Source organism: Miniopterus schreibersii (assembly GCF_964146895.1).
Source record: "Miniopterus schreibersii genome assembly, chromosome: 20".
Lineage (NCBI taxonomy): Eukaryota > Metazoa > Chordata > Mammalia > Chiroptera > Miniopteridae > Miniopterus > Miniopterus schreibersii.
Genome location: NC_138122.1, coordinates 12,382,462 through 12,404,698, shown reverse-complemented (window position 1 = coordinate 12,404,698; position 22,237 = coordinate 12,382,462). Strand labels below are relative to the sequence as shown.

The 22,237-nt window shown below is 58.6% G+C and overlaps 2 protein-coding genes across 7 annotated transcripts; both read left to right on the top strand.

The window, feature by feature from the left end:
• Positions 1–10,627: 10,627 nt before the first annotated feature.
• Positions 10,628–19,278, top strand: SEPTIN5 (septin 5). Of its 6 annotated transcripts, none has more exons than XM_081122833.1 (12): positions 10,642–10,785; positions 10,932–10,945; positions 15,388–15,484; positions 15,590–15,676; positions 15,944–16,067; positions 16,173–16,307; positions 16,423–16,540; positions 16,674–16,775; positions 17,504–17,600; positions 17,686–17,821; positions 18,066–18,168; positions 18,279–19,278. In XM_081122833.1, exons 1-12 carry the CDS (start codon positions 10,743–10,745, stop codon positions 18,333–18,335), a joined length of 1,113 nt encoding a protein of 370 aa, XP_080978959.1. In that variant the 5' UTR covers positions 10,642–10,742; the 3' UTR covers positions 18,336–19,278. The 6 variants fall into 6 exon arrangements, with proteins under 6 accessions (XP_080978957.1, XP_080978958.1, XP_080978959.1 ...); XM_081122830.1 differs by having other exon boundaries at positions 10,656–10,785; positions 10,935–10,945; XM_081122831.1 differs by lacking the exon at positions 10,932–10,945 and having other exon boundaries at positions 10,628–10,785.
• On the top strand, positions 18,418–20,686 carry GP1BB (glycoprotein Ib platelet subunit beta). The gene is made up of 2 exons (XM_081122847.1): positions 18,418–19,539; positions 19,803–20,686. The coding sequence occupies exons 1-2, from the start codon at positions 19,530–19,532 to the stop codon at positions 20,399–20,401; spliced, it is 609 nt and encodes a 202-aa protein (XP_080978973.1). The 5' UTR covers positions 18,418–19,529; the 3' UTR covers positions 20,402–20,686.
• The last annotated feature ends 1,551 nt before the right edge of the window (positions 20,687–22,237 follow it).

Below are 22,237 nucleotides of genomic sequence, written 5' to 3'. Positions count from 1 at the left end.
GAGCTGGCACCAAGGGGCAGCAGCTTCCAGGAGACAGGGACCAGCAAAGGCCCTGAGGTGGGATGGAGTTGTCTGAGGAAAGAGGGGGGAGATGATGGAGCCAAGGAGACTGCCAGAGGAGGGGCTGGGTGGTCACCAGACCGTCTCTCCAACCCTTGGATTGGACCCAAGATGCTAGGGAGTTTGCTGACGGCAGTGAAACCACTTTGGGGAGCGGTTACAGCAGCTTGACCTTCCATCAACAGTGATTTCTTAATAATCGCCTTAGATCCATGACTTGGGAAAGGGGGGGTCATCTACGCAGGAAAAACACTGAGATGGTTGGTGGGCTCTGGGGGTGTCTACGACTTGGATACAGTCTAGTGTCCCCTCCCCACCCACCATGCGGTCCAAGGAGCGGCCGCCGCCAGCACGGAATGTGCCCGCTCACTCAGCGCCTCCCCTGGAGCCTGAGACGGCTGCATTCAGCTCTGACGCCCTGCATGTGAACCCCAGCCAACTCAAACACGCTCATGTGGGGCTTGCTTCCTGAGCCAGAGCAGTGCAGGCCACGCTGGAGTTTCAGCACAGCCCCTGGGCCCTACAGGCTGCACTCCACCCCGGTCCTCCTTCATCTCTGAGCCCTGTCACCACTCACCCCACAGTCCAGGGCCCCCAGGGACCTATCCCTGGTGGAGTCCAGACTCATGTACCCATCATGGTGTCTCAGAGGCATGTTAGGGTCAACAGGCCCATAGGGATACTTTCCTCCAATCCCTCCTCCCCACCATGCCTGGTGCAGCCGTGCCTGACCAGCCCCCCATGGCCCTCTCCTCTCCACTCTCCTGCCCTTGTCCTGCAGGTCCATTGTAACTCAATAGATGGGGAGTCTCCAAACCACCTGCTTCATTCACCTCCACACTGCTGGCCAGAGACAGATCAATATAAATTATTTAGTCTGTAGAACAGAGATAAAAGATTGATCAACACAAAGATGAGATTTTATAGACTGTATTTTTCAAAGATGGACACAACAATGTTTTCCCTCCCACATGTTCTTCTAGAACTTTGACACTCCCCTTTGAATGTAGGTGATCTTACACTGTCTTATAAAGAATAGGTAACAGCAGAAGTGATGCTGCACGACTTCCGAGGCCAGGTCATAAAAGACAGTGCAGCCCTGGCTGGTGTGGATCAGTGGTAGAGCATCACCCGAGCTCCAAGGCATCTTGGTTGGGGTCAATTCCTGGTTAAGGGGCCATACCTGGGTTGCAGGGCCATTCCCAGCCAGGTTGGGGGGAGTGCAGGAGGCAATCAATCGATGTGTCTCTCTCTCTCACATCAGTGTTTGTCTCTCTCTCTCTGTCCAAAAAGAGATCCACAATATATTGGGAAAATCTTGACTTTCATCAAAGGTGTCATGCCAATTCAATGGGGAAAGCCTAATTTCTTCAACAAATGGTGCTAGGAATATTAGATAAACTAGAGGAGGGGGGAGAGGCACAGGTGCAGAATGAACTTTGATTCTACATAACATCATACACAAAAATTAATTCAAGATGGATCATAGTCTTAAACATAACCCTGAAACTATAAACCTTCTAGAAGAAACAGAAGAAAACATATTCATGACCTTGGAGTAAGTAGGCAAAGATTTCTTGAAGAGGACAGAAACAGCATAAAATGTAAAATTAAAAAATGATAAATTGGAATTTATCAAAATTATAAATACCTGTTTCTCAAAGAAATCGTTAATAAAATGAAAATCAAGCCATTATTTGGAAAATAATATTTGCAATAAACACACCTGGCATTCGACTTGTACCCAGAATGTATTTAAAAACTCTTGCAAATCAGTAATAAAAAGACAATCCAATTTCAAAATGATGGGGCTCAGTTGGTTGAGTGTGGTCCCATGAACCGTGAGGTCCCTGGTTTGGGTTTCAGGCTCTGTCCCAGTAGGGGCGTGCAGGAGGCCACCGATCGGTGTTTCTTTCTCACATCGACGTTTCTCTCTCTCTCCTTCTTCCTCTCTCTCTAAAGGAAAAAATCAGTAAAAACATATTTTTGAGAAAATGGGCAAAAAATGGATAGACATTTCATAAAAGAAGATATACAAATGGCCCATAAGCACTGGGTGTAGAGTTGGGGCTGCATCATTAGTCATCAGGGAATTACAAATGAAAACTGCAGTGAGATACCCCTATATGCCCATTAGAATGGCTAAAATGAGAGACTGACACTAATAAATGTTGACAAAGGCAACTGGAACTCGCATACACTGCTGATGGGAGTAAAATAGTACAACCACTTTGGAAACAGCTCAACAGGTTCTTATAATGTTAAACATACACCTATATGATTCAGCCATTGTACTCCTAATTATGTATCCAAGAGAAAAGAAAATATATGTCCAAACAAAGACTTGTACACACATACTTATAGCAGCTGTATTTGTAGTAGCCAAACGCTAAAAGCAACCCAAATTCCCACCAGCGGTGAATGGATAAACAAATTAAGGTTTATCTATACAATGGTATTACTCAGTAGTAAAAAATAATGAACTATACAACATGGTCGAATCTCAGAATAATTATGCTGAGTTAAAGCCAGATCTTTTAAAAGTATATATTGTATAATTCCCTATCTGAAGTTCTAAAACAGCCACAATTAATCTGTGGTGACAGAAAGCAGAGCAGTAGTTGCTGGGGGGTAGTGATGGTGGTGGGAATTGTCTGGGAAGGGGCTTGGGAAACTTTATGGAGTAATGAAAATGGAGTCTTGATTGGAGTTTTGGTTACATGGGTCTAAACCTTTGTCAAAATTCCTTCAATTGAGCACTGAAGATCTGTGCATTTCACTGCATGGGACTTTTACTGCAATAAAATAATTTAAAATGAAACAAAAAAAATTAAAATGAGTGCCCAGTCAAGTTCTTTGTCCGTTTTTGAATTAGGTTGTCTTTTTGTTGTTTGATGATCTCTCTCCTTTTATTGAGATATAACTGAATATAACATTATATAAGCTTAAGGTGTACAACATACTGATTTTTTACATTTGTATTACAATATGATTGCCATTGTAGTGTTAACTGACACCTGTTGGGTCACATAACTATCATTCCTTTCAGTGGTAGGAATAATTAAGACCTAGTCTCATGGCAAGTTTAAAGTTTATAATACAGTCTTGTTGCCTATAGTGCCTGCTCTGTATTAGGTCTCCAGGACTGATTTATCAACTAGTCACAAGTCTGTACCCTTAAACAACATCTCTCCAGTTCCCACCCTCCAGTCCTTGGTAGCCACCATCTACTCTCTTTTTTCAAGTTCACTTGTTTTTAGATTCCACATATAAGTGAGATTATACAGTATTTGTCTTTTTCTGTCTGACTTCTCTCTTAGCATAATGTCCTCAAGGTCCTTCCATGTTGTTACAAATGGGACAGTCTCTTTTCTTTCGTCAAAATAACCTCAAAGACTAGGTGCAACCAAAACGTACCCCCTGGCACAGATGAGGAAACCGAGGCAGGCCTGCTCCAGACCTCAGGAAGGTTAGGCACCCGGTCCAGGGCAGGGCATCTGAGGGCTTAGAGGTGCTCTGGTTGGACCCCTGGTTAAACTGGTATCTGCCATGGGTATCTTGGAACCTAACTCTGGGCAGGATGTTGGGCAGAACCTTTGTTGGGCTTGGCAGCAAGGCCCAAACCTGGCCCGCTGGCCTTGCTCCCTGCAAAACGCTGGGCAGCCCAGCCCAGCAATGCCCTCATGCTATCATGATGCGCCTCACCCCGGGCTCCACAGACTCCTCCATTCTCCTAGAAGGGTACCTGACTTGGCCACTGCCTTCCCAGAACCCCTCTGCAACCAACCCTCATGGCCCAGCCCCTCTCTTCGGGCCTGTGGTCAACATCTCATGGGGGCCTGTGACCTGTTGACCCTATAAGGTGAAACCCCAGGAAAGGGGTTTCATCCCACTTTCTCCTATCCGTGCTGCTCTATGATGTGGTTGGGTGGGGCTGGTGGCCGCTGTGCAGGTGAGAGGCAACGAACAGTCCAGCCCACTGTGCCCTCCGCCTGTTGTGCACAGTTGAATGGGAATCCTGCGGGAGAACTGGTTTAGCACATCCGCGGTGGGTCCCAACAAGGACGCTGAGTGTAGCCGCTCATCAGGTGAGAGTGGAGAGTGGGGGGCAGGACGTACCTCAGAACACGCTGGTCCATGTGGGTGGTTGAGAAGAGTCGTGGCTGCAAAAAGGAGCCTTTGTTAGAAGTTTGAGGGAGGGGAGTGACTCCCAGTGATTCATTTTTTTCTACATGGTCCCATTTGGTTGTCCCCAGGTCCAGCTCCCAAAAGGAACCAGGTGAAGCCTCTCTGGTCTGAACGCGCTCAGCCACCCCTAATGGGATGCTGGCCAGACATGCTGAGGCTTGGTGGCCAGCCTATGCCTCCCGCATGCCATTTGGAGCCACTGGTGATGCTGAGGGGTCCTCCTTTCCTGGAAAGCAGCCCTGGCTAGGGGGCCCTGCCTCCTCCTGCTCTCTCCTCTATGGAGGACCCTGATGGTGGCTCTTGTCAGCCTCCGAGCAACCCCCATAGGCTCCAATTTAAAGACAGCCTTTGGAACAGGGAGGGGACAGGCACCGACTTCAGCACCAACTGGGAGCCCTTCCCAAGGGCTTCACTTGGCTCTGTGGGTGTGCAGGGAATGCCTGTGGGGACCGAGGCCAACTGGGAGCAGAGAGGAGACCTGAGCCCCGCCCTCACCCTGGGGGTGGGAGCAGGAGGCCCCACCCAGGCATCAGAATGGCAGTCCCCTTATTCCCTTCCTGCCCTCCTTGACCCTCTCCTTGGAGGTGTGTGCCTGGGGTAGGCAGAGGAAGCCCTGGGAGCCTGCAGCCAGGAGGACTGGGGAGGGAAGGAAGGAGGGAAATGAGTTGAGTCCCTTCCCTCACCCAGGTGTGACACCAGTTCTGAGGACTCTGGTGACTGCCTTCTCACCTGGGTGTGACCAGCAGCACATTTGCACTTGCACAGCCTCCCTGCTTCCTCTCCTTGGGTGGAGCCAGGCCCTGCAGCCCAGCAGGCACAGGGTGGGGTACCAGGGTCACGGCAGGACAGGGCCTGTGTGGCTGGATGGTGGGGGCTGGAGCCCTCACTGCATCCAGTTTATTCCCGGGGTATTCTGATCCATCTCTGGCCTGATGCTCAAGTGGGCAGTTGGAGCCAGCCTTTGGAACCCCAACCCTTGGCTTTACCCTGGCAGAGAGGTGGGTCACAGGGAGGGGTGTGAGCTTCCCACACTGCCTGGCTGGCCGCCTCGGGATCTAGGTCACCAGTGTTCTAGCCCCATGCTCTGCCTTTCGCAAGCACGTGTTCCCGTGGGATTTTTTAAAATGCATGAATGCCTCTGGGAGAATCTCCATGTTGGCACCATTTCATATCTCCACCTCTGGCTTTTCATGAAGTCATAGCACTGCAGTGAGGACAGAGAGCCTCAGAGGAGTCAGGGCACCTTCGGGAGGTCATGTCCAGCCCCCGGCTGCCCCCAGTGCATCCCTTTGGAGGGCCTCGGGGAACACATGGCCAGGCTGTTCTTCGGTACCAAGCCACAAGGCACTCAGGGTCTCAGTCACTCTGGCCCCAGCCCTGGCTGTTCTCTGTGTCCTCTCCTCGAGCCCTTCAGGGGACTGTGTCTCATTGGATGTGGCTGGAGGCCCACGCCCTGCACTGCAGGTGGCACCCACCACTGCTGGGTCCTCAGTCCCCAGTCCCCAGGCTGGCTCTCTGCCTCAGAGCACAGGCGCCCTTTGTAGCCTTCCTACCGCTGCCCAGTGAATGGCGATGTGGTGTGGCCTGAGGCTCTGCCCCACTTGGAACCCTGTTCTGTCCCCTGCAACACAGGCGGCTTTAACAGCCAGGCAGCGCCCTGCTGGCAGCGGCAGCTGCTGTGACTCTGCTCTTTAAGGGGCCTGTCTCCACTGGTGAGGGGCACCGGTGTGTGTCCTGACCCCGCACATTTTCTCACAAGGAGATCAAGAAAAGCGTTCTCTGTAGCCCCTCACTGCAGACACATTTCCCTGTGTGCTCTGTGATAGCCGCTCCCAGATCTCCTGACCCCACACCCTGCCCAGCCCGGCCAAGAAGGACAGGGATGGCGCCTCGGCCTGGGCTCCCTGGGCCAATGGGGCAGGGAAGAGCAGTCCAGGAAGAGGGCACATAGAAGCTCGGAGCTGCAGGAAACACCCACAAGAGCAGGGCAGAAAGTGAGTCAGCAGGCAGGGCGGCCCTCCTGCTGGAGCCCCAGGTACTGGGCTGGTTTCAGATCTCACAGGTATGGCTGAGCCAGGACAACAGGACTAGCAAGGACGGGGCGTGGGAGCAGTGCCCCAAAGCAGACAAAGGCAGGGTCAGGAGGGCATCTGGGCCATTGGTTGATAGAGTTAAGGGTCAGACAGGGCTGCCCGACTGGGACAGGCCCCTGGCCAGGCTGGGAGCATGTCATACCTGTTTGCCAGAGCGAGTTCTGGGCCTGGAGGCCTGGGTTCAACTGTTTGGTCTTAACCACATGCTGAACTCCGATTCCTGGGCTGTGCATGGGCATGACGCCCATTCCCAGCTCGAGTCTGGCTGTCCCAGAGAGGACCATGGAGGCAGAGGGCTGCAGAGTGCCCTGGGCCCTGCTCCCACCTTCTTTGGTGGAGATGGAGTCGGGGGTTGAATTCACCTTGCAGCGGACTAGTAACTACCCTGTGAGACCCCTGGGGAAGCCAAATTTCAGCATCTGCAGGCAGGAGAGGAGTGACCACTTGACCCCAGGCTGCACTGCCCTCCATAGCCCTCCCTACATCACACACTGAGGAACAGGGGCCTTGGGGAGGGGACATTGGAGTATAGTCCCCCAAGCCAGACGCAGGTGGATGCAGCACAGCAGTGGCCAGGACAGTGTGGCAGGAGGGAGGGGAACAGGTGGGGCTGTTTGTGGAAGCTTGCAGAGCAAGCAGGGAGAGGGCAGCATCAGGGCAGGGTGCTCACCATGGGGGGACCTGAGCAGAGCACCCTCCATCAGCCGGAGCAGTAGGTCCTTCTCCTGGTCATCACTGAGCTTTATCTTGGCCTGCTCAGCACGCTGGTCCCACACCTACAACGGACTCCTGGAAGTAATTTCGAAGATTCAAGCCCCACTTTGGGACCAATTGGGGTGAGTTGTGTGACTCACAGCATCGAGCCTTACTTTGGGCCTTTCCTGACATTCCCCTGGGGGGTGGTCTACAAGCTGCCAGGCATGGGGAGCATCTACCCGCCACCAGGACTTCTCCAGGGGACAGTCCAAGCAGAAAGGGGTATCTCAGGGCTCCTGGCTTCTGGGATGCCTAAAGTCCCAAAGGGAAGGATGGGTCTTGTCTTTCCATGCTGCCCATCCAGCCCCTAGCTTCCAGAGTGCTTGGACCGGGCTTACGCCACTGTCTGCAGCCTCTCAGGGCCTGCGGCCCCATGTACCATCCTGATGTTGGAACGCAGGCTAGCTTTTCATTCCATGTTATGAAGATTTCTCTTCAGTGGATTAAATGTGATTTGAGCAGATTTAAGGTCCTTCTTTGCTGTAGCACTGTCCAGATAAAGGGACATGCCTCCTCTCATTGTAGCCCTCTCCTCAAGGACAGGGTCTGCCCTTTGTGGGCCGGCGTCACCAGCAGGCCCCTTCCCTCCAATCCCTGTGAGGGGTCTCAGTGTCTCACCTGCTTCACTCAGCTTGGCCTCTGCCTTGTCCTCAGATGGACTGAGTATTCTAGAGCCTTGTCATTGGTGGCCCCTGCTTCACCTAACGTGTCACCTGCAGCAAACTTCTGGACTCTGGTACCTGCATTGCCTGCCACCCACCATCACTGTGGTTGACTCTGAGGCCATCTCTCGACTAGCTCCTTCCTTCTCCATCCTATGTGACCACACACAGACACCCACGAGTCTGTGCAGAGGGAAGAGAGACACCACCGGGCTAAATGCAGCCTCTTGAGAATTTAAAAGAATTGTGTTATTTTTCTGAAAAGCGTCAAGCTATTTGTAGCCCAAGTTAGTTGAACAGATTTTTCTGGGCGTAGCTTATATTTTTACTCATTAACTTCTTTTCCTTATGAATTAAAAAGTAGCATTTTTTTCCCACCCAGGAGTCTTTTATTTACTGCTCTCTGTATCACAGCCAGCACTTTGTCTGCCTGCTGGGGAAGCAGACGCAGCCCCACTCAGGGAGGCTGGGGTTTCCTTCAAGTCATAAGTATGTAAAGGCGGTGTGTCCAGGCCACACCCTGCTACTCCTGCCCCTTCTCGATGTGCTGTCTGATGGACAGGAGCTGGGTAAGGGTTTTGCTTAGACAATTCTGTTGGCAGTGCCCAGGCTGGAAAAAGTGAAAGAGGCCTTACGCTGTCCCACTGGGCAGAACTGGAGGCACGTCCTAGGAGTCTGCTGGCCAGTGCCCTTGTGGCCCATTTCCTGACTTAGACAATATCTCAGACAGATACTTTGCCTGTCAAGCAGTGGGTGCTGCCACCCTGAGGGTCTCTCAACTGGACAGAAGGCAGCTCTGGTGTGTCTGTGGTGGGATTCGGGGCTGTCCCCAGGACTCACAGTCATGGGTGACCACAGCCCCAGGGCAAGGAGCAACATTGACCCAGGCCTGCCCTGACTTCTCCTTCCGGGTAGCAGCTCCCGGTCCCCCACACTGGTTTTCTAGATCTGAAATGCTGCGTTTGTCTAATCTATCTGCATTTCTGTCTGTAATATTTTGGAGCACACTTACCTTAAGAAGAAAGACCATGTTGCCCGGCCAGGCATGGCCCAGCAGTTGAGCATTGACCTAGGATCCAGGAGATCACGGTTTGATTCCCAGTCAGGGCACATGCCCGAGTTGCGGGCTTGATCCCCAGTCGGGGGCGTGCAGGAGGCAGCCGATCAATGACTCTCTCTCATCATTGATGTTTCTATCTCTCTCTATCCCTCTCTCTGAAATCAATAAAGACATATTAAAAAAAAAAAAAAAGACCATGTTTATGTGGTGTACTTTGTCTCTTCTGTCTCCCGTCAACAGAATTGCTTCAAAGCTCAATCTTGTTCATGTGCTCCTCCCATCCTCTGGCTGAACTATGCCTTGACCACTCTCTTCAAGGCCAATTTCAAACCCCCTGATCCAGGGTTTCCTGGAGCCCCCTCCCTTGAGCCCCCAGGAGGGCAGTACTGTCAGGGCTCTTTGCAGGGGCATGTCTGCCTAGTCAGGGACTATTTCTTCTCCTTTGTCCCCACAAGCACGGGCTTGCATGGGACAGTCCTTGCTAAATGTCCAAGTGAACCATTTGCAAAGCTACAGGCTCCCTCAGGGCTGATGAAGGATCAGAAGTCTTCTCTGGCACTTCAAGTGTCCCCTCTGGCCCTATTCCTTTATCCACAATTCTAAATACTCCAAAGCTCTGAAACCAAGGTTTTTAAAACTTGGTGGCAAAGCGGGACCTGAACTGATGTGCATCCATTTATTATGGTCTTCCTCCCAGTTCCTTTGAATAGTAGTGCTCCCTGCCAAAAATCTTAATGAGTTTCATTACGAGATACAGCCCCAGGTTCCATAGAGTTGTCATATAATGTACAATTTATACAAAGAATTCTGAATTCTGAACACACCAGGTCCCAAGGCTTTGGATGAGGGGTTGGAGCAGTGAAGTGTCCCCACACTTGTCACAGGTCTGGACCAGAAGAAGGTTCCCAGTCCAGGGAAGGGTGGAGGGGTGGGCTTTGGCCACAGAATTTGGCAGAGCGATGGTGCTGCTGATGTGACTTCTACACAGCAAACAACTCCGTGTTTGGTGCTGGTGGTTCAGAGATGAAGGAGCTCCAGGACCCTCTTCCCCCAGTCCATGGGCCAATAGAGGAAGCAAGGGGCACATAAGAGGCTGGAGCAGGAGGAGGGTTTCCTGCCTGTGGAGGGTACAGCAGGTCATCTCCCTCCAAGGAACCCTCACCTGGAGAGGTAGTGACCAGTAAGAAAGGTCTGACTGTCCCTTTCTGAGAGACCAAAGGCTCCAGACTTGCCACCTGGGAGCACTCCAAGAAGAGGTCCAGGCTGCGGGTACCAGGAGTGTGATTGTGACAGAGAGGATGGGAGGCACTCATGTTCGTGAGTTCCATGTACTCATTGCAGGCCTGGGGCCTCAGCTTCCTCACATGTAAATGGGGCGCAAGCCCCGGACCTCCCTTCATAGTGCGGGTCACTGCGCTCCAGGACAGAAAGTCAGGATCCGGAATCTAGGAGGTCCAGGATCCGGAATCTGCAGAGCAGGGCGGGTTGCAGAGCAGGAGCTGGCATGAGGCAGCCAGACCCCAAGAGGCAGTTTTAACACAAGGGCCACAGGGCAAGGTGTTCCGTGGCCCAGGTTTGGACGGGGGCAGCTGAGAGAGAAGGCGTAGCGGTCCGGAGTGAGCAAAGGGACAAGGGAGGTGGGGCTGGGTGTCCGGCAGTGGGCACGGCACCTCCGCCGGATGGAGGGGAGGGTGTGGCCCCCAGGCCGCGGGCGCGGGTGGGGGGCGCCTGGGTCCCCGCCCCCGCGGGCCGCGCCGGGTCGCGCGTGGGCGCGGCGGGCGCCGATTGGCTGCCGGGCGCGCGGGCGGGGCGGGCGGCGACGCGCGGAGGGCCGGTCACCCCGCAGCCCGGCCTCGGCCTCGCCGCTCGTCGCCGCGCCCCGCCCGCGCGCCCGCCGCCGCACGTCCCCCGCCGGCGGCCACCATGAGCACAGGCCTGCGGTACAAGAGCAAGCTGGCGACTCCAGGTGAGCCTGGCGCCCGCCCGCGCGCCCGCGCGCGCCTTTGTCCCCGCCGCCTGCCCGTCTCTCACCGTGTCTCTCCGTCTCTCCCCCGCTCGCCGGCCCGGAACCGCCCGGACCCGGACCCCGACCCGACCCCGACCCCGACCCAGCAGAGGACAAGCAGGTACGTGCGGGCGTGTGGCCGCTCGCCCCGCTGGCTGTCACCCATTGTGGCACCAAGGCTGCGGGCGCCCAGGCGAGACCCCACCCCCGCCGGCCCTCACCCCACCCTGTCGCGATAACTGATTGTCAGCTTGGGCAGTGCTGCAGCGCCTGGGGGTGCGGATGGGAGGAGTGGGCGCCATGCCAAGGGGCCTGGCCTCTGACCCTCACAGCAGGCGTGTGCATCCCTCTCCGGATGGGTGTACCGGCCAGCTGCCCTTCTCCCACTGGTCCAGCGCCTGCATCCTCAAGCTGACCTGGCCTTAGGCCGTGTGCTGAGGGTCCGGAGTGAGACCACTGGTTATGGCGGGCCACAGGCTGGGGGGCCTTGCACCAGCCTGGGGGTGGGGTCTCTATGTCACCAGCCTTCACAGAGACCCTGAGCAGCCCCCCACAGGGGAGCGTCTGCCCACCCCACCCCAATCCTCTGTATCTTATGCCTCTCTCTCTCCCCACACCAATTTGAGTGGGCTGATCTGTGGCCAGGCCTCCTCCAGGCTGAGAGGCTCGGAGACCTGGTCTGAGTCATCCCCAAGCCCAGCAAGGGTCTTCCAACCTAGTGGGTACAAATAGGCTTGTGGCCATCCAAAGGGGTTGGCTTGGTCCCCACCTTCCAGGAATGCAGGACCCAACAGGAGGCTGGTCTGGCCACCCACTGTGAAACCCAGATGGGTTCAGGGTTAAACAGAGAGGAGACCCAGAGAGTGAGATGGGGGTGGGTAACCAGGTGGGCTGCGGACTCTGGAGCAGCCCTGCTGGGGCCTCTCAGGCTTGAAAACAGCCATGTTTAGGGGAGAAAAGAAGGGCCCAACTCTGGCACCAGGGTGGCCCTGGCAGCCCTGGTGTGGATGGGAGCTCATACACCGGGTAGATTGCTGTGTGGAACCCTGAAGTGCTGGCCCAGATTGAGACAGGTGGGCTAGGTGCAGCCCAGTAGGTGGGGTGGGGACTGGGAGTCACTGGCTGCCTGATGCCAGTCTCCTGGCAGGGACACACCCCGCCCTGGGACTTGTGAGGCTCCTGGGGAGGGGCCTCGTGTCAACCTCACCCTGCCAGTGAGGAGCTCCCCAGGGAGTCCAGGCTGGGAACTGCCTCCCCATCACAGGCGGGTTGGACAATGCCTAAGATGCAGGGACACATGCCGCCAGGCCATTGTTTGAGGGAGAGAGAGGGAAGGCCTGGAAGACCAGCCCCCACTGCTTCTCCTGGGCCTGCAGTCACTGCTTCAGGCAGTTGCTGGCCAGCATCACCCAGGGACTCCCCTGGTTGGGGTGTGAGCCCCTTTAGGCCTGTGTCTGCTCCCTGCTTTGAAGTCAGCTAGGTGCAATCTTAACCTATCCCCTGCCCCTAGGACCTGAGGGAGAGGGCACCATGCAGCCAGAGGGGGAGACCTGGGAGCAGGGCCATGCACCCAGGTGTTTGGGGCAGGAGAGAGCACACGCGGCTTCACTGTTACCACTGCTGGTGTTACTGAGCGGTAGCCTGTCCACACTCTGTGAAAGGGGGTAGGGGGAGCCCATTTTAGGAAGTAGGGAGGGCTCTGGTGGCCCTCTGCGCCCCTTCCTCCAATCCCCACGCAGTCTCAGGCAGTGATGGAGGCTCTGTTGGCTCTGGTGACTGCTTCCAGAACTGACTCGGGTGATTCTAAGAATGGAAATGCCTCGAGAGTCTCAGGCTCGAGGAGGTGGGCACAGCTGTGTCTAGGGTTTGGGAAGCCCTGAGAATTTGTTGTGCTTCAGGGTGATAGAAAGGCAGTGGCAGGGCCCCTTCCTCAGGGCTCTCCCAGGGACTCCACTGGCCCTGTCTGGGCACAGTTGGGTGATGGGGCAGGCAATTTGGGAGCTATGCCTCGCAGAGGCTGTGCCTTACCAGTGGGGAAAATGAAGCAATCTGGGAGCCACAAACTCTGTTAGACACCAGGCTGTGGAGTGCTGAGGCCCCCTCTCAGCCCAAACCCAGACCCAGGTCTGTCTGTCTTCCTGGAGATGCCCTGGGCCTGAAATGCCAGTCTTCAGGGTGGGTGTTGGGCTGAGGGCCATGTCTAAAGTAGACTTAGCACAGAGGCCTCCTGCAGGTCAGCATGACCACGAGGCAGCTTTCTTGGAGCAAGAACTGGGAGCCTGTCTGAAAAAGCTGGGGGCCCTGTGGCTTCCCTCCGCTCTCCACACTCTTCTCTTGGATAAAAAACTCTCCTGTTCCCAGCTGTGGGCCTACTCCTCCTCACCAGGTGCCAGTGGCTCCAGGCCCTACAGCAGCACCACAATCCTGGCCATTGGGACAGAGGCTCCTCCACAGTAGGGGGACCTCCTGTCCCTACTAACACATATAGTCTAGGGGGCATGTGCCCACACCCTAACTCCTTGCCAGACCTCCCTTCCTGTCCAGCTGGCACTCTCGTTCAGATGCTAGCTGGGTACTGGAGGGGATGGTGAGGGTTTGGTGGCTCAGGAGACCGCTGTGGTTCCTGGGGTTGGCCACATGGGGGTAAGGGCTGAGCTCGCTGGAGCTCTCCAATCCCTGTGTTCCCAGTTCTGTGGGTCAGAGCAGTCAGAGGGGCTCAGAGGGAATGGGTGCAGGGATGGGGTCCCACTCCACACACCTCCACATCTGCTGGCAAGGGCTTTCTGGGGACAGCCAGGGCAGCGCATGGGTGGCCTCAGGTTAGTGGAGCAACGTGCTGGCCGCAGCTTCCAAGTTTCGAGGTAGAGCAGGGTCAGTGGCTAGAGCTCTGACTGGTCGCCTCCTCTGGGTGGGAAGGGGGCGGGGTGGATATAGCAGGGGGTGGGTGGGTGTCTAGGCTCAGGAGGTTGGCTCTGATTCTTGGGGAAGGTGGGCTCTGTCCTCGTTCGGCTCCCTCACGTACCTTGGGGGCCACGCTGGTTCAAGTAGCCCCGAGCACACACACAAACATGCACCCACGAGGGGGAGGGGCGGCTCAGCCTCAGGCGGAGGGGAGGGGGCAGTGTCGGGAGGGGTGCGCCCGTGGGTAGTGCGGACGCCGTGACACCGCCGGCGGCTTTCGGGCGGAGTCTGCGAGGAAAGCAGGGTGCACGCGCCGGTCCCGCGTGGGTGCGCGTGGGGCCCGGGAGCGGCCTTCGGCGCCCTCTGGCGGACAGAAGCTGCGCGCACCTCTGGAGGGGCGGGACGCAGCGGCCACAGGCTCCTCCGCCCCGCCCCCACCTTACCCCCCTTTACCCCGGTTGTCCCGACGCCTGGACGGAGGCCGCGGGTCGGGCCGTGGGGCTCCCCGTCCTCGCCGCGTCCCCCTACGCCTGGGCTCGGCCCTGCCCTCCCGGCAGCTTTCGGGTGGCTCCGCCCGCGGCCCAATTTCCAGGCGACCGTTTCCCGGCGACAGCGCGGGGCGGTCCTGCGCGGGGCCCCGCCTCTGGCTCGCGTGCAGAGCGGGGCCGGCTGTGGCTGCGACGCCGCGCGTCTCAGGGCGGGTCCGCAGAGGCCGGGGGATGGCTCGAGCGGCCTCCGGGGTCGGCGGCACCCCGGGTGGGCCACGTCGGGTTTCCCGGCCTCGGCTCCCGTGTCCCTAAAACGCGAACGGGAACAGGGCCCCGAGGCACTACCGCGTCTAAGTCCCTCGGGAACGTCGGGCCCGCGTCGGCCTGACCCGGTCTGGGGTCCGAAGGCGCCAGCTGGGTCTGGGGGGGGTCGCTGTGATGGACTCCCTGGCAGCGCCCCAGGACCGCCTGGTGGAGCAGCTGCTGTCGCCGCGGACCCAGGCCCAGAGGCGGCTCAAGGTGTGTGTGGAGAGGGGAGTGGAATGTGGGTCAGTGTGTGCGCGCCGGCCGGGCCAGGCCCCGGGGCCCGGAGATGTCACAGGGACCCACAGGGCCAGGGTCCACAGGTGGTGGGCACGGGACCCCGCGGGCGGGGGAGGCTCAGCGCCGGTATCTATAAATAGCCCCTGCTCCGACGTTGCTGCAGCCAGCCACCCCCGCGGCTGGATCCGGGCCACGCGGGGCCTCCCACCCCCTGGTACACTCGGGAGGGGTGAGTATTGAGACCGGGCTCCTCCTGCCTATGAAGGGCCTGGGGCATGTCCGAAGAGTCTGGGTTTTGGTGCCTTTGTCCACTCAAGGGACACTGATTGTGTCTGCTGCAGCCGGAGGTCTCTCCCTACACACACACACACACACACACACACGGAGTCTTGGGACCCTGCAAAGCCCTTCTCTGAGGCTGGGGCAAGGGTGCCTTCACCAGCCACCCCCTGACCTGCCTTCCTACCTCCAGGTCTTTCCCCACAGGCCCTCATCCCCTTTCTGCCACTGAAATACCTCACCCTGGGGACTCTGTCCTCTGCTGTCTCTTTGCCTGAGCTGGATAGGGGACAGGGCGTGGGGCTGCCCAGGAGCCCCAGAGTACCCCTGACCTGCCTGCCCCTGCCCCCAGGATATTGACAAGCAGTACGTGGGCTTTGCCACGCTGCCCAACCAGGTGCACCGGAAGTCGGTGAAGAAGGGCTTCGATTTCACGCTCATGGTGGCCGGTGAGTGGGCCAGTCTCCGAGGTGGGGTGGCTGGGGCACTGGCTGGCCAGGTTCTGTTGTGGGGCCTCAGACCTAATCCAACCCCTTCACTGTACCTGTGGGCAGGTGAGTCAGGCCTGGGGAAGTCCACACTGGTCCACAGCCTCTTCCTGACCGACCTGTACAAGGACCGGAAGCTTCTCAGTGCTGAGGGTGAGTGAACCCTCGAGCTGTCCGGGCACTGGTTTACCATCCCCTCCTGTGTGACCCCTCAAAGGGTGCTCTTCCAGGCCCAGCCCCCCTTCTCTCTCCCCACAGCATGGGTCTTCTCTTCAGGGTCCAGCAGGAGTGGCCTGAAACACAGTCAGGCCTTGTGGTCAAGGCCAAACACTAGGATGGATGAGAATAGGACCCTGGCTGCCCAGGGTGAGGGGTGAGGGTCAGAGGGGCCCCTCCAAGCCACATCTACCTTCCCCACAGAGCGCATCAGCCAGACGGTAGAGATCCTGAAGCATACAGTGGACATCGAGGAGAAGGGGGTCAAGCTAAAGCTCACCATTGTGGACACGCCAGGCTTCGGGGATGCGGTGAACAACTCTGAGTGGTGAGGAAGGCCTGGCGGGGGCGGTGCCCGCCCAGGCTGACGCAGCCTCCCCTGGTGCCGGCGCGCTGCCCTCACAGCCCGGCCTCACGCACCTCCTGCCCACAGCTGGAAGCCCATTACGGACTACGTGGACCAGCAGTTTGAGCAGTATTTTCGTGACGAGAGCGGACTCAACCGCAAGAACATCCAAGACAACCGGGTGCACTGCTGCCTGTATTTCATCTCTCCCTTTGGGCACGGGTGCGTGACCATCCCGAGGCCGGGGCCGCCCACCTCCGCAGAGCCACCTGAGGCCCCCCCCTCCCCGCCCACCATCGCCCCCACCGGCCCCTCACCAGCTGGCTGCTCCCTGCAGGCTGCGGCCAGTGGACGTGGGTTTCATGAAGGCTCTGCACGAGAAGGTGAACATCGTGCCCCTCATTGCCAAAGCCGACTGTCTGGTCCCCAGTGAGATCCGGAAGCTGAAGGAGCGGGTGAGCCAGTGTGGGGTGGGTCTGACCCAGGAACTGGGCTCCAAGAGCACCAGGTGTGCTGACCGCAGGCACCACCCCACGGGGCCCATGGGACCTGGCCAGCCCTAAATCTGACAGCCGTGCTCCACTGCAGATCCGGGAAGAGATTGACAAGTTTGGGATCCATGTGTATCAGTTCCCTGAGTGTGACTCAGACGAGGATGAGGAGTTCAAGCAGCAGGACCGGGAGCTGAAGGTGAGCAAGCAGCCCGGTGGGCAGGGAGGGAACAGAAGTCCGGTTCACCTGGCGCCTGGAGGGGGCAGAGTGCCAGGGTCCAGCTGGGGGTTGCGATAAGGGTCTTTAGTCTGGGCAGTGGAGTCTCTTCATCTAGCCGGAGAGGGCTAGGGTCGCCCATGTTCCTGCCCGCCTTGTGTACTTGGGTCCCTCGTGGTGAGTGAGCCATGGAGCTCTTGCCAGGACCCAAAGGCACAGCTTCTGGCCAGGCCCCCTCCCTGAGCCCGCTCCTCAGTCTTCTCATGAGTCACCAGCAGAAGGGCCCAGCCGGTGGCCAAGTGGGCTGCGTATGCACTGTCTCCCAGAATTCTGTGCAACAGAGGGTAGGGGTGGCTTTGAGTGCCCCAGCATCTAGAGTGGTTATAACCAAGCCCATGCTGGGGACAAGAGGTCACAAGGCCAGGAGCAGGGTTGGGCAGGCCCTTGGCCCCAACCAAAGTCAGCAGGGGCCTCACTAGGAGGCATAGGCTCAGTCATAGCCCTTGGATGTAAGCTGCATGAGTTCTGGCCTCAGCCAGCAGCAGAGAGGCCAGAAGGGGTGGGGAGTGGGGATGACACCAGGATCTCTTTGGGGAGAGGTCACTGATGGTGATGCTGGAGGGGCTAACCAGGCGCTTGAGTGCTTATGGCCCTCTCCAACACTAACCCATATTAATTGGGCGTGAGCCCTTGCACCTGCCCCTCCTCAGGAGAGTGCACCCTTCGCGGTAATCGGCAGCAACACAGTGGTGGAGGCCAAGGGGCAGCGAGTCCGGGGGCGACTGTACCCCTGGGGGATCGTGGAGGGTGAGTCCAGGTATAAGGCACAGCATGCTGGGTGGGAAGGCTCCTCTGGCTGGTGTCCCACCCACTGCTCACTCCCGCCCCGCAGTGGAGAACCAGGCGCACTGCGACTTCGTGAAGCTGCGCAACATGCTCATCCGCACACACATGCATGACCTCAAGGACGTGACCTGCGACGTGCACTACGAGAACTACCGCGCACACTGCATCCAGCAGATGACCAGGTGCATCATCCCGTCCCAAACCTGGACGTGCACCTCCTGGCCTCAGACAAATCTCTGTAACCAAGCTTTGTCCTGGCTGCCCACCCAGACTTGAACCTTGCCCCAGCCCCCAAATTGGCTCCCCAGCACCTTGTCTCCTTAGCCCAGCCCAGAGGTGTGGGAGCTCAGGAAGGCAGGCTTGGTAGTAGTGGGGTTGACTGAACCTCCCAGCAGCACTGTACTGTTCCTCTTGTCCCCGCTTTAGCAAACTAACCCAGGACAGCCGCATGGAGAGCCCCATCCCCATCCTGCCACTGCCCACCCCTGACGCTGAGACAGAGAAACTTATCAGGATGAAGGATGAGGAGGTTGGTGGGGCATGGAGCTGGGGTGGGGGTGGGGCTGGAGGTGGGGGACTGAGCCAGGACCCTCCTATCTCATTTCTTACCCCGCCTTCCGTTCCTGCCCCACTCCCCAGCTGAGGCGGATGCAAGAGATGCTGCAGAAGATGAAACAGCAAATGCAGGACCAGTGACCCTGCCCCAGTCCCACGTTGCCATGGATATACTGCCAGTTTCTGGACTGTCCCTTCCCAACCCTAGACCCCAACCAGCCTGGATTCAACCCTGGATTCATCTGGATCTCTGACAGGCCTGGATGCAACCCCAATCCCAGAGTGGCCTAGACCCAGACTATTCCTGACCTGACCCAGAGACTTGGGGTCACAACCCCAGCCGACCCTAATTTATTCTCAGCATCAGCCCTTTCCCTTATTTGTATCTGTTCCCATGGGGCCTGGGCAATGGCCCTCACTCTGGCCTTGGGGAAGCAGGAGCTAGGTTGGGCTGTAACTTTTGAGATTTCCCCCTCACCCCAGAAAGTCACAGCACTCAAGACTCCAGGTCCTACTCAGGCAGGCAGGTAAACCAAGGCAGAATAAGGGAGTAGATCACCAGGTTCTCGGACCTATTCCCCACCCCAGTGCCACAGCAGACTTGGGAGCTGTGTTCCCCTGCTCCCGTGGCCCACCCAGCATATGCTGACCTCACTTTGTGGGGGTGTGGGCCAGGTCCTCTCTTCCCTCCTCACCTGGTAGCTCAGCAGGCAGGTGGGGCACCCGAGGCACTTAGGATCCCTCCAGACCTAAGGAGACCAGCCCACTGCAGGCCAGGATGGTGGCATGGGGCTGGGATGCCTGTGATAGCCCACGCCCCTCCCCCACAGCTGTGGTTTGTGGAGGGCTCCAGGAGCAGTGGGCTGTGGGCCATCCCCTGGCAACTCCCATGCCTAGACTTCTGTTCCCTGCCTGTGGCTGGGGGTCCCTTCTCCCCAGCATCATTGTTGCCCTGGGTTCCCTAGCCCTTACCCCTCCCATCCCTCTACCCGCATGAACCCTTCCCCAAGCCCCATTCTTCAGTTTTGTTAAGTTGCGAATGCCGTCCTGTCCTGGTGACAGGAGAACAATGTTGGTGAACGTCCTGCGGGTGTCGGAGTGCTCCTTGGGGCGGGTTGGGGGCGGAAGCGCGGCGGTGCTGGCCCTGGCGATAGAGCCCTATCAGGGGCCGCAGCTCCTGTGGAGGCAGCCTTGGGGTTATTTCTGGCGGGACAGCTGTGCTGTGGTCGGTGTACCGCGAGCGCCGCGGCCTGGCAGAGGCGTGGCGGCCTTATCTGCTGGTTCTCGGGCAAACGCCTCCAGGTCCAGAGCAAGCCGGGCCACCATTCTCTCGCCATGGGCTCTGGTGAGTCTGATGGCGGGGCCAGGCCACACCCTGAGCAGAGGAGGGTTGGGAGGTGCTCCAGTCATTTTGGCTGCAGTAGGGAGAGATTTGGGTCAGACTTAGAGGAAACAGCCCGTGCGCGGGGCGGTCGGGGTGGCAAGGCTTGCGGGCAATGGGGAGCGCGGGTCTCGGGGGCTGGAGCCAGGCCCGGCGCTCTAGGTGCTGAGGGACCCCACCTCGTTGCCCAGCGGGCCACCTGGCTCACCATGGCGCTTCCCTTCCAGGGCCGCGCGGGGCGCTGAGCCTAATGCTCCTGCTGCTCGCGCCGCCGAGCCGCCCGGCTGCGGGCTGCCCCGCACCGTGTCGGTGCGCCGGGACGCGCGTGGACTGCGGGCGCCGCGGCCTGACCCAGGCCTCGCTGCCGGCCGCCTTCCCGTCGGACACAACCGAACTGGTGCTGACGGGCAACAACCTGACGGCGCTGCCGCTGGGGCTGCTGGACGGGCTGCCCGCGCTGCGCGCGGTGCACCTGGGCTCCAACCCCTGGCGCTGCGACTGCCGCCTGCTGCCGCTGCGGGCCTGGCTGGCGGGCCGGCCGGAGCGCGCGCTCTACCGCGACCTGCGCTGCGCCGCGCCCCCCGCGCTCCGCGGCCGCGTGCTGCCCTACCTGACCGAGCAGGAGCTTCGCGCCGCCTGCTTGCCCGGCGAGCTCTGCTGGGGGACGCTGGTGGCACAGCTGCTGCTGCTCGGCCTCGGGCTGCTGCACGCGCTGCTTCTGGCGCTGCTCCTGCGGCGCCTGCGGAGGCTGCGCGCCCGCGCCGCGCACCGCCCGTCGCTGACCGCCCCGCTGATGGCGGAGCCGGCGGGAGCCCGCGAGTCCTAGGAGAAGCGGACTGGCGCTGAGCCAGGCGGGCCGGCCAGCTCGACAGGACCCGCCCCGAGGAGCCCTCGCCCTAACCTGGACCCACTCCTCCACCCAGGCATCGTCTTCCAGGCCCGCCCCCCTCTGCAGGCCCGGTCCGCGGGGGCCCGCTGCTGCAAGCCCACCGCTAACGCGCGAGCCCGCGCCCTGGACGCCCAGGCAGGCCCAGGGGACCAACCGCAGCCCAGACCCTGCGGGGTCCCTCACGCCAAACTCCAGTGCAGAATAAACCCTTCTCCCGATCTGACCCGTCTCTACACCCACCACCTGGGAACCCTCTTCCCCAAACCACAGAAAAAGCTCTGAGAAGCAGTTCAAGGGGACACTCACACCTTCATACACCCCAGATAACCTCCTAACGGGGTCAGCGAGCAAACTCTCCCCAGGCACCGACTCTCACAGAAGTTCAAGTGGGAAGGAAAGCCCAAAGGACATTGTGGGGACAGTGAAGACAGTGTGTGAAGGGCAAGGACACAGTGGAGACAGCAAGGACACAGTGGGGAGTGGGGACATGAAAGACAGTGTGGGGCAGCGAGGACAAGGGACAGAGAGGACCCTGGGGAGTGAGGACACTGTGGGGAGAGCAAGGACACTGGAGGGTGAGGATGCTGTGGACAGTGAGGACAGTGTGGACAGTGAGGACCCTGTGGGCAGTGAGGACACTATGAGGACAGTGTGGGGACAGTGAGGACACTGCAGGGCAGTGTTGTGAGAGGATGCTCTGAGCGGCAGATTCTGGAGTTAGTGAGGGGCCAGGAGGTGGCTCTGAGGACAGTTCAGTGAGGTTTCCCCCGTGGCAGCCTTCAGAACAGTCAGGGATGAACTGGAGATGGTGAGGACGGTCTGGTGGCCCGCCTGGTACTTCCTGGGCAGCTAGTGAGAAGCTCTGGAAGGCAGGTGGGATGGGGTCCAAGCCATGCAAAGGGGGTCTATAGAAGGTCCCCGCAGGGGTGAGTGGACACCAGGGGTTGCAGGGGTTCTGAAATCATGTCCTCCCCTTGCCACCACTCACTGTGGGAAGGCACCTCCAACTGTGCAGACCAGCCAGGTGCTTCTCAGGGCCTTAAGTCACCCCTGACCCCTGGCTGTCAATCAGGGCTAGGGACTCCATTGTGGGCACTCCAGTGCAACACAGGCTGCTTACAGGGGACCTGGGGTGCCCATGAGCTAATGTGTCCCCACTCCCACCCAGATGTGGCCTCCACCTGGCTGGCCCTGAGAACGATGATGGCTGCTCCTGTGGACTCCAAACAGGACCCCAATGGAGCCTCAGGCCTGGACCTCAGCCGCCTGGCACAGGAAGGCCCAGACCCCCACTGACCGGGTCGGGGAGGCTGCCGCTGACATGGCCTTTGTCTTGGCTTTTGTAGGACAAGACGGATGACTCTCCGGTTGGGCTGATGCTATCTCGGGTCTACTGGTGGGACGTGAGGCAGGAGCCACCCAGCCTTTGTAGGCAGGTGCGAGGCATCCGGCTGTCCTTCCAGGCTTATCAACACATCGGAGACGGTGGCTCCTTTGTACAAATGAACTGCCATCCTGCTCTCCCCAGGGGTGGCCCAGCACCCCCAGAGCCCTTAGTGGGGGTCAGAGGTGATAGTCGTCGTCACAGCAAGATACACAGGCAACTTCCTAAACTTAGTCCCAACATGGTGCAGGAAGGGGTCATTCCCCCTACTTTCCAGAGAAGGAAACCAGATCCCACAGATGGGTCTCCTCTTGGGCCCAGAGCTTCCTCCGTGGCTGAGACCAGGCCCTTGGGATCCTCTCTTTTCCTCACTGAGGCCCTCAAGGGGA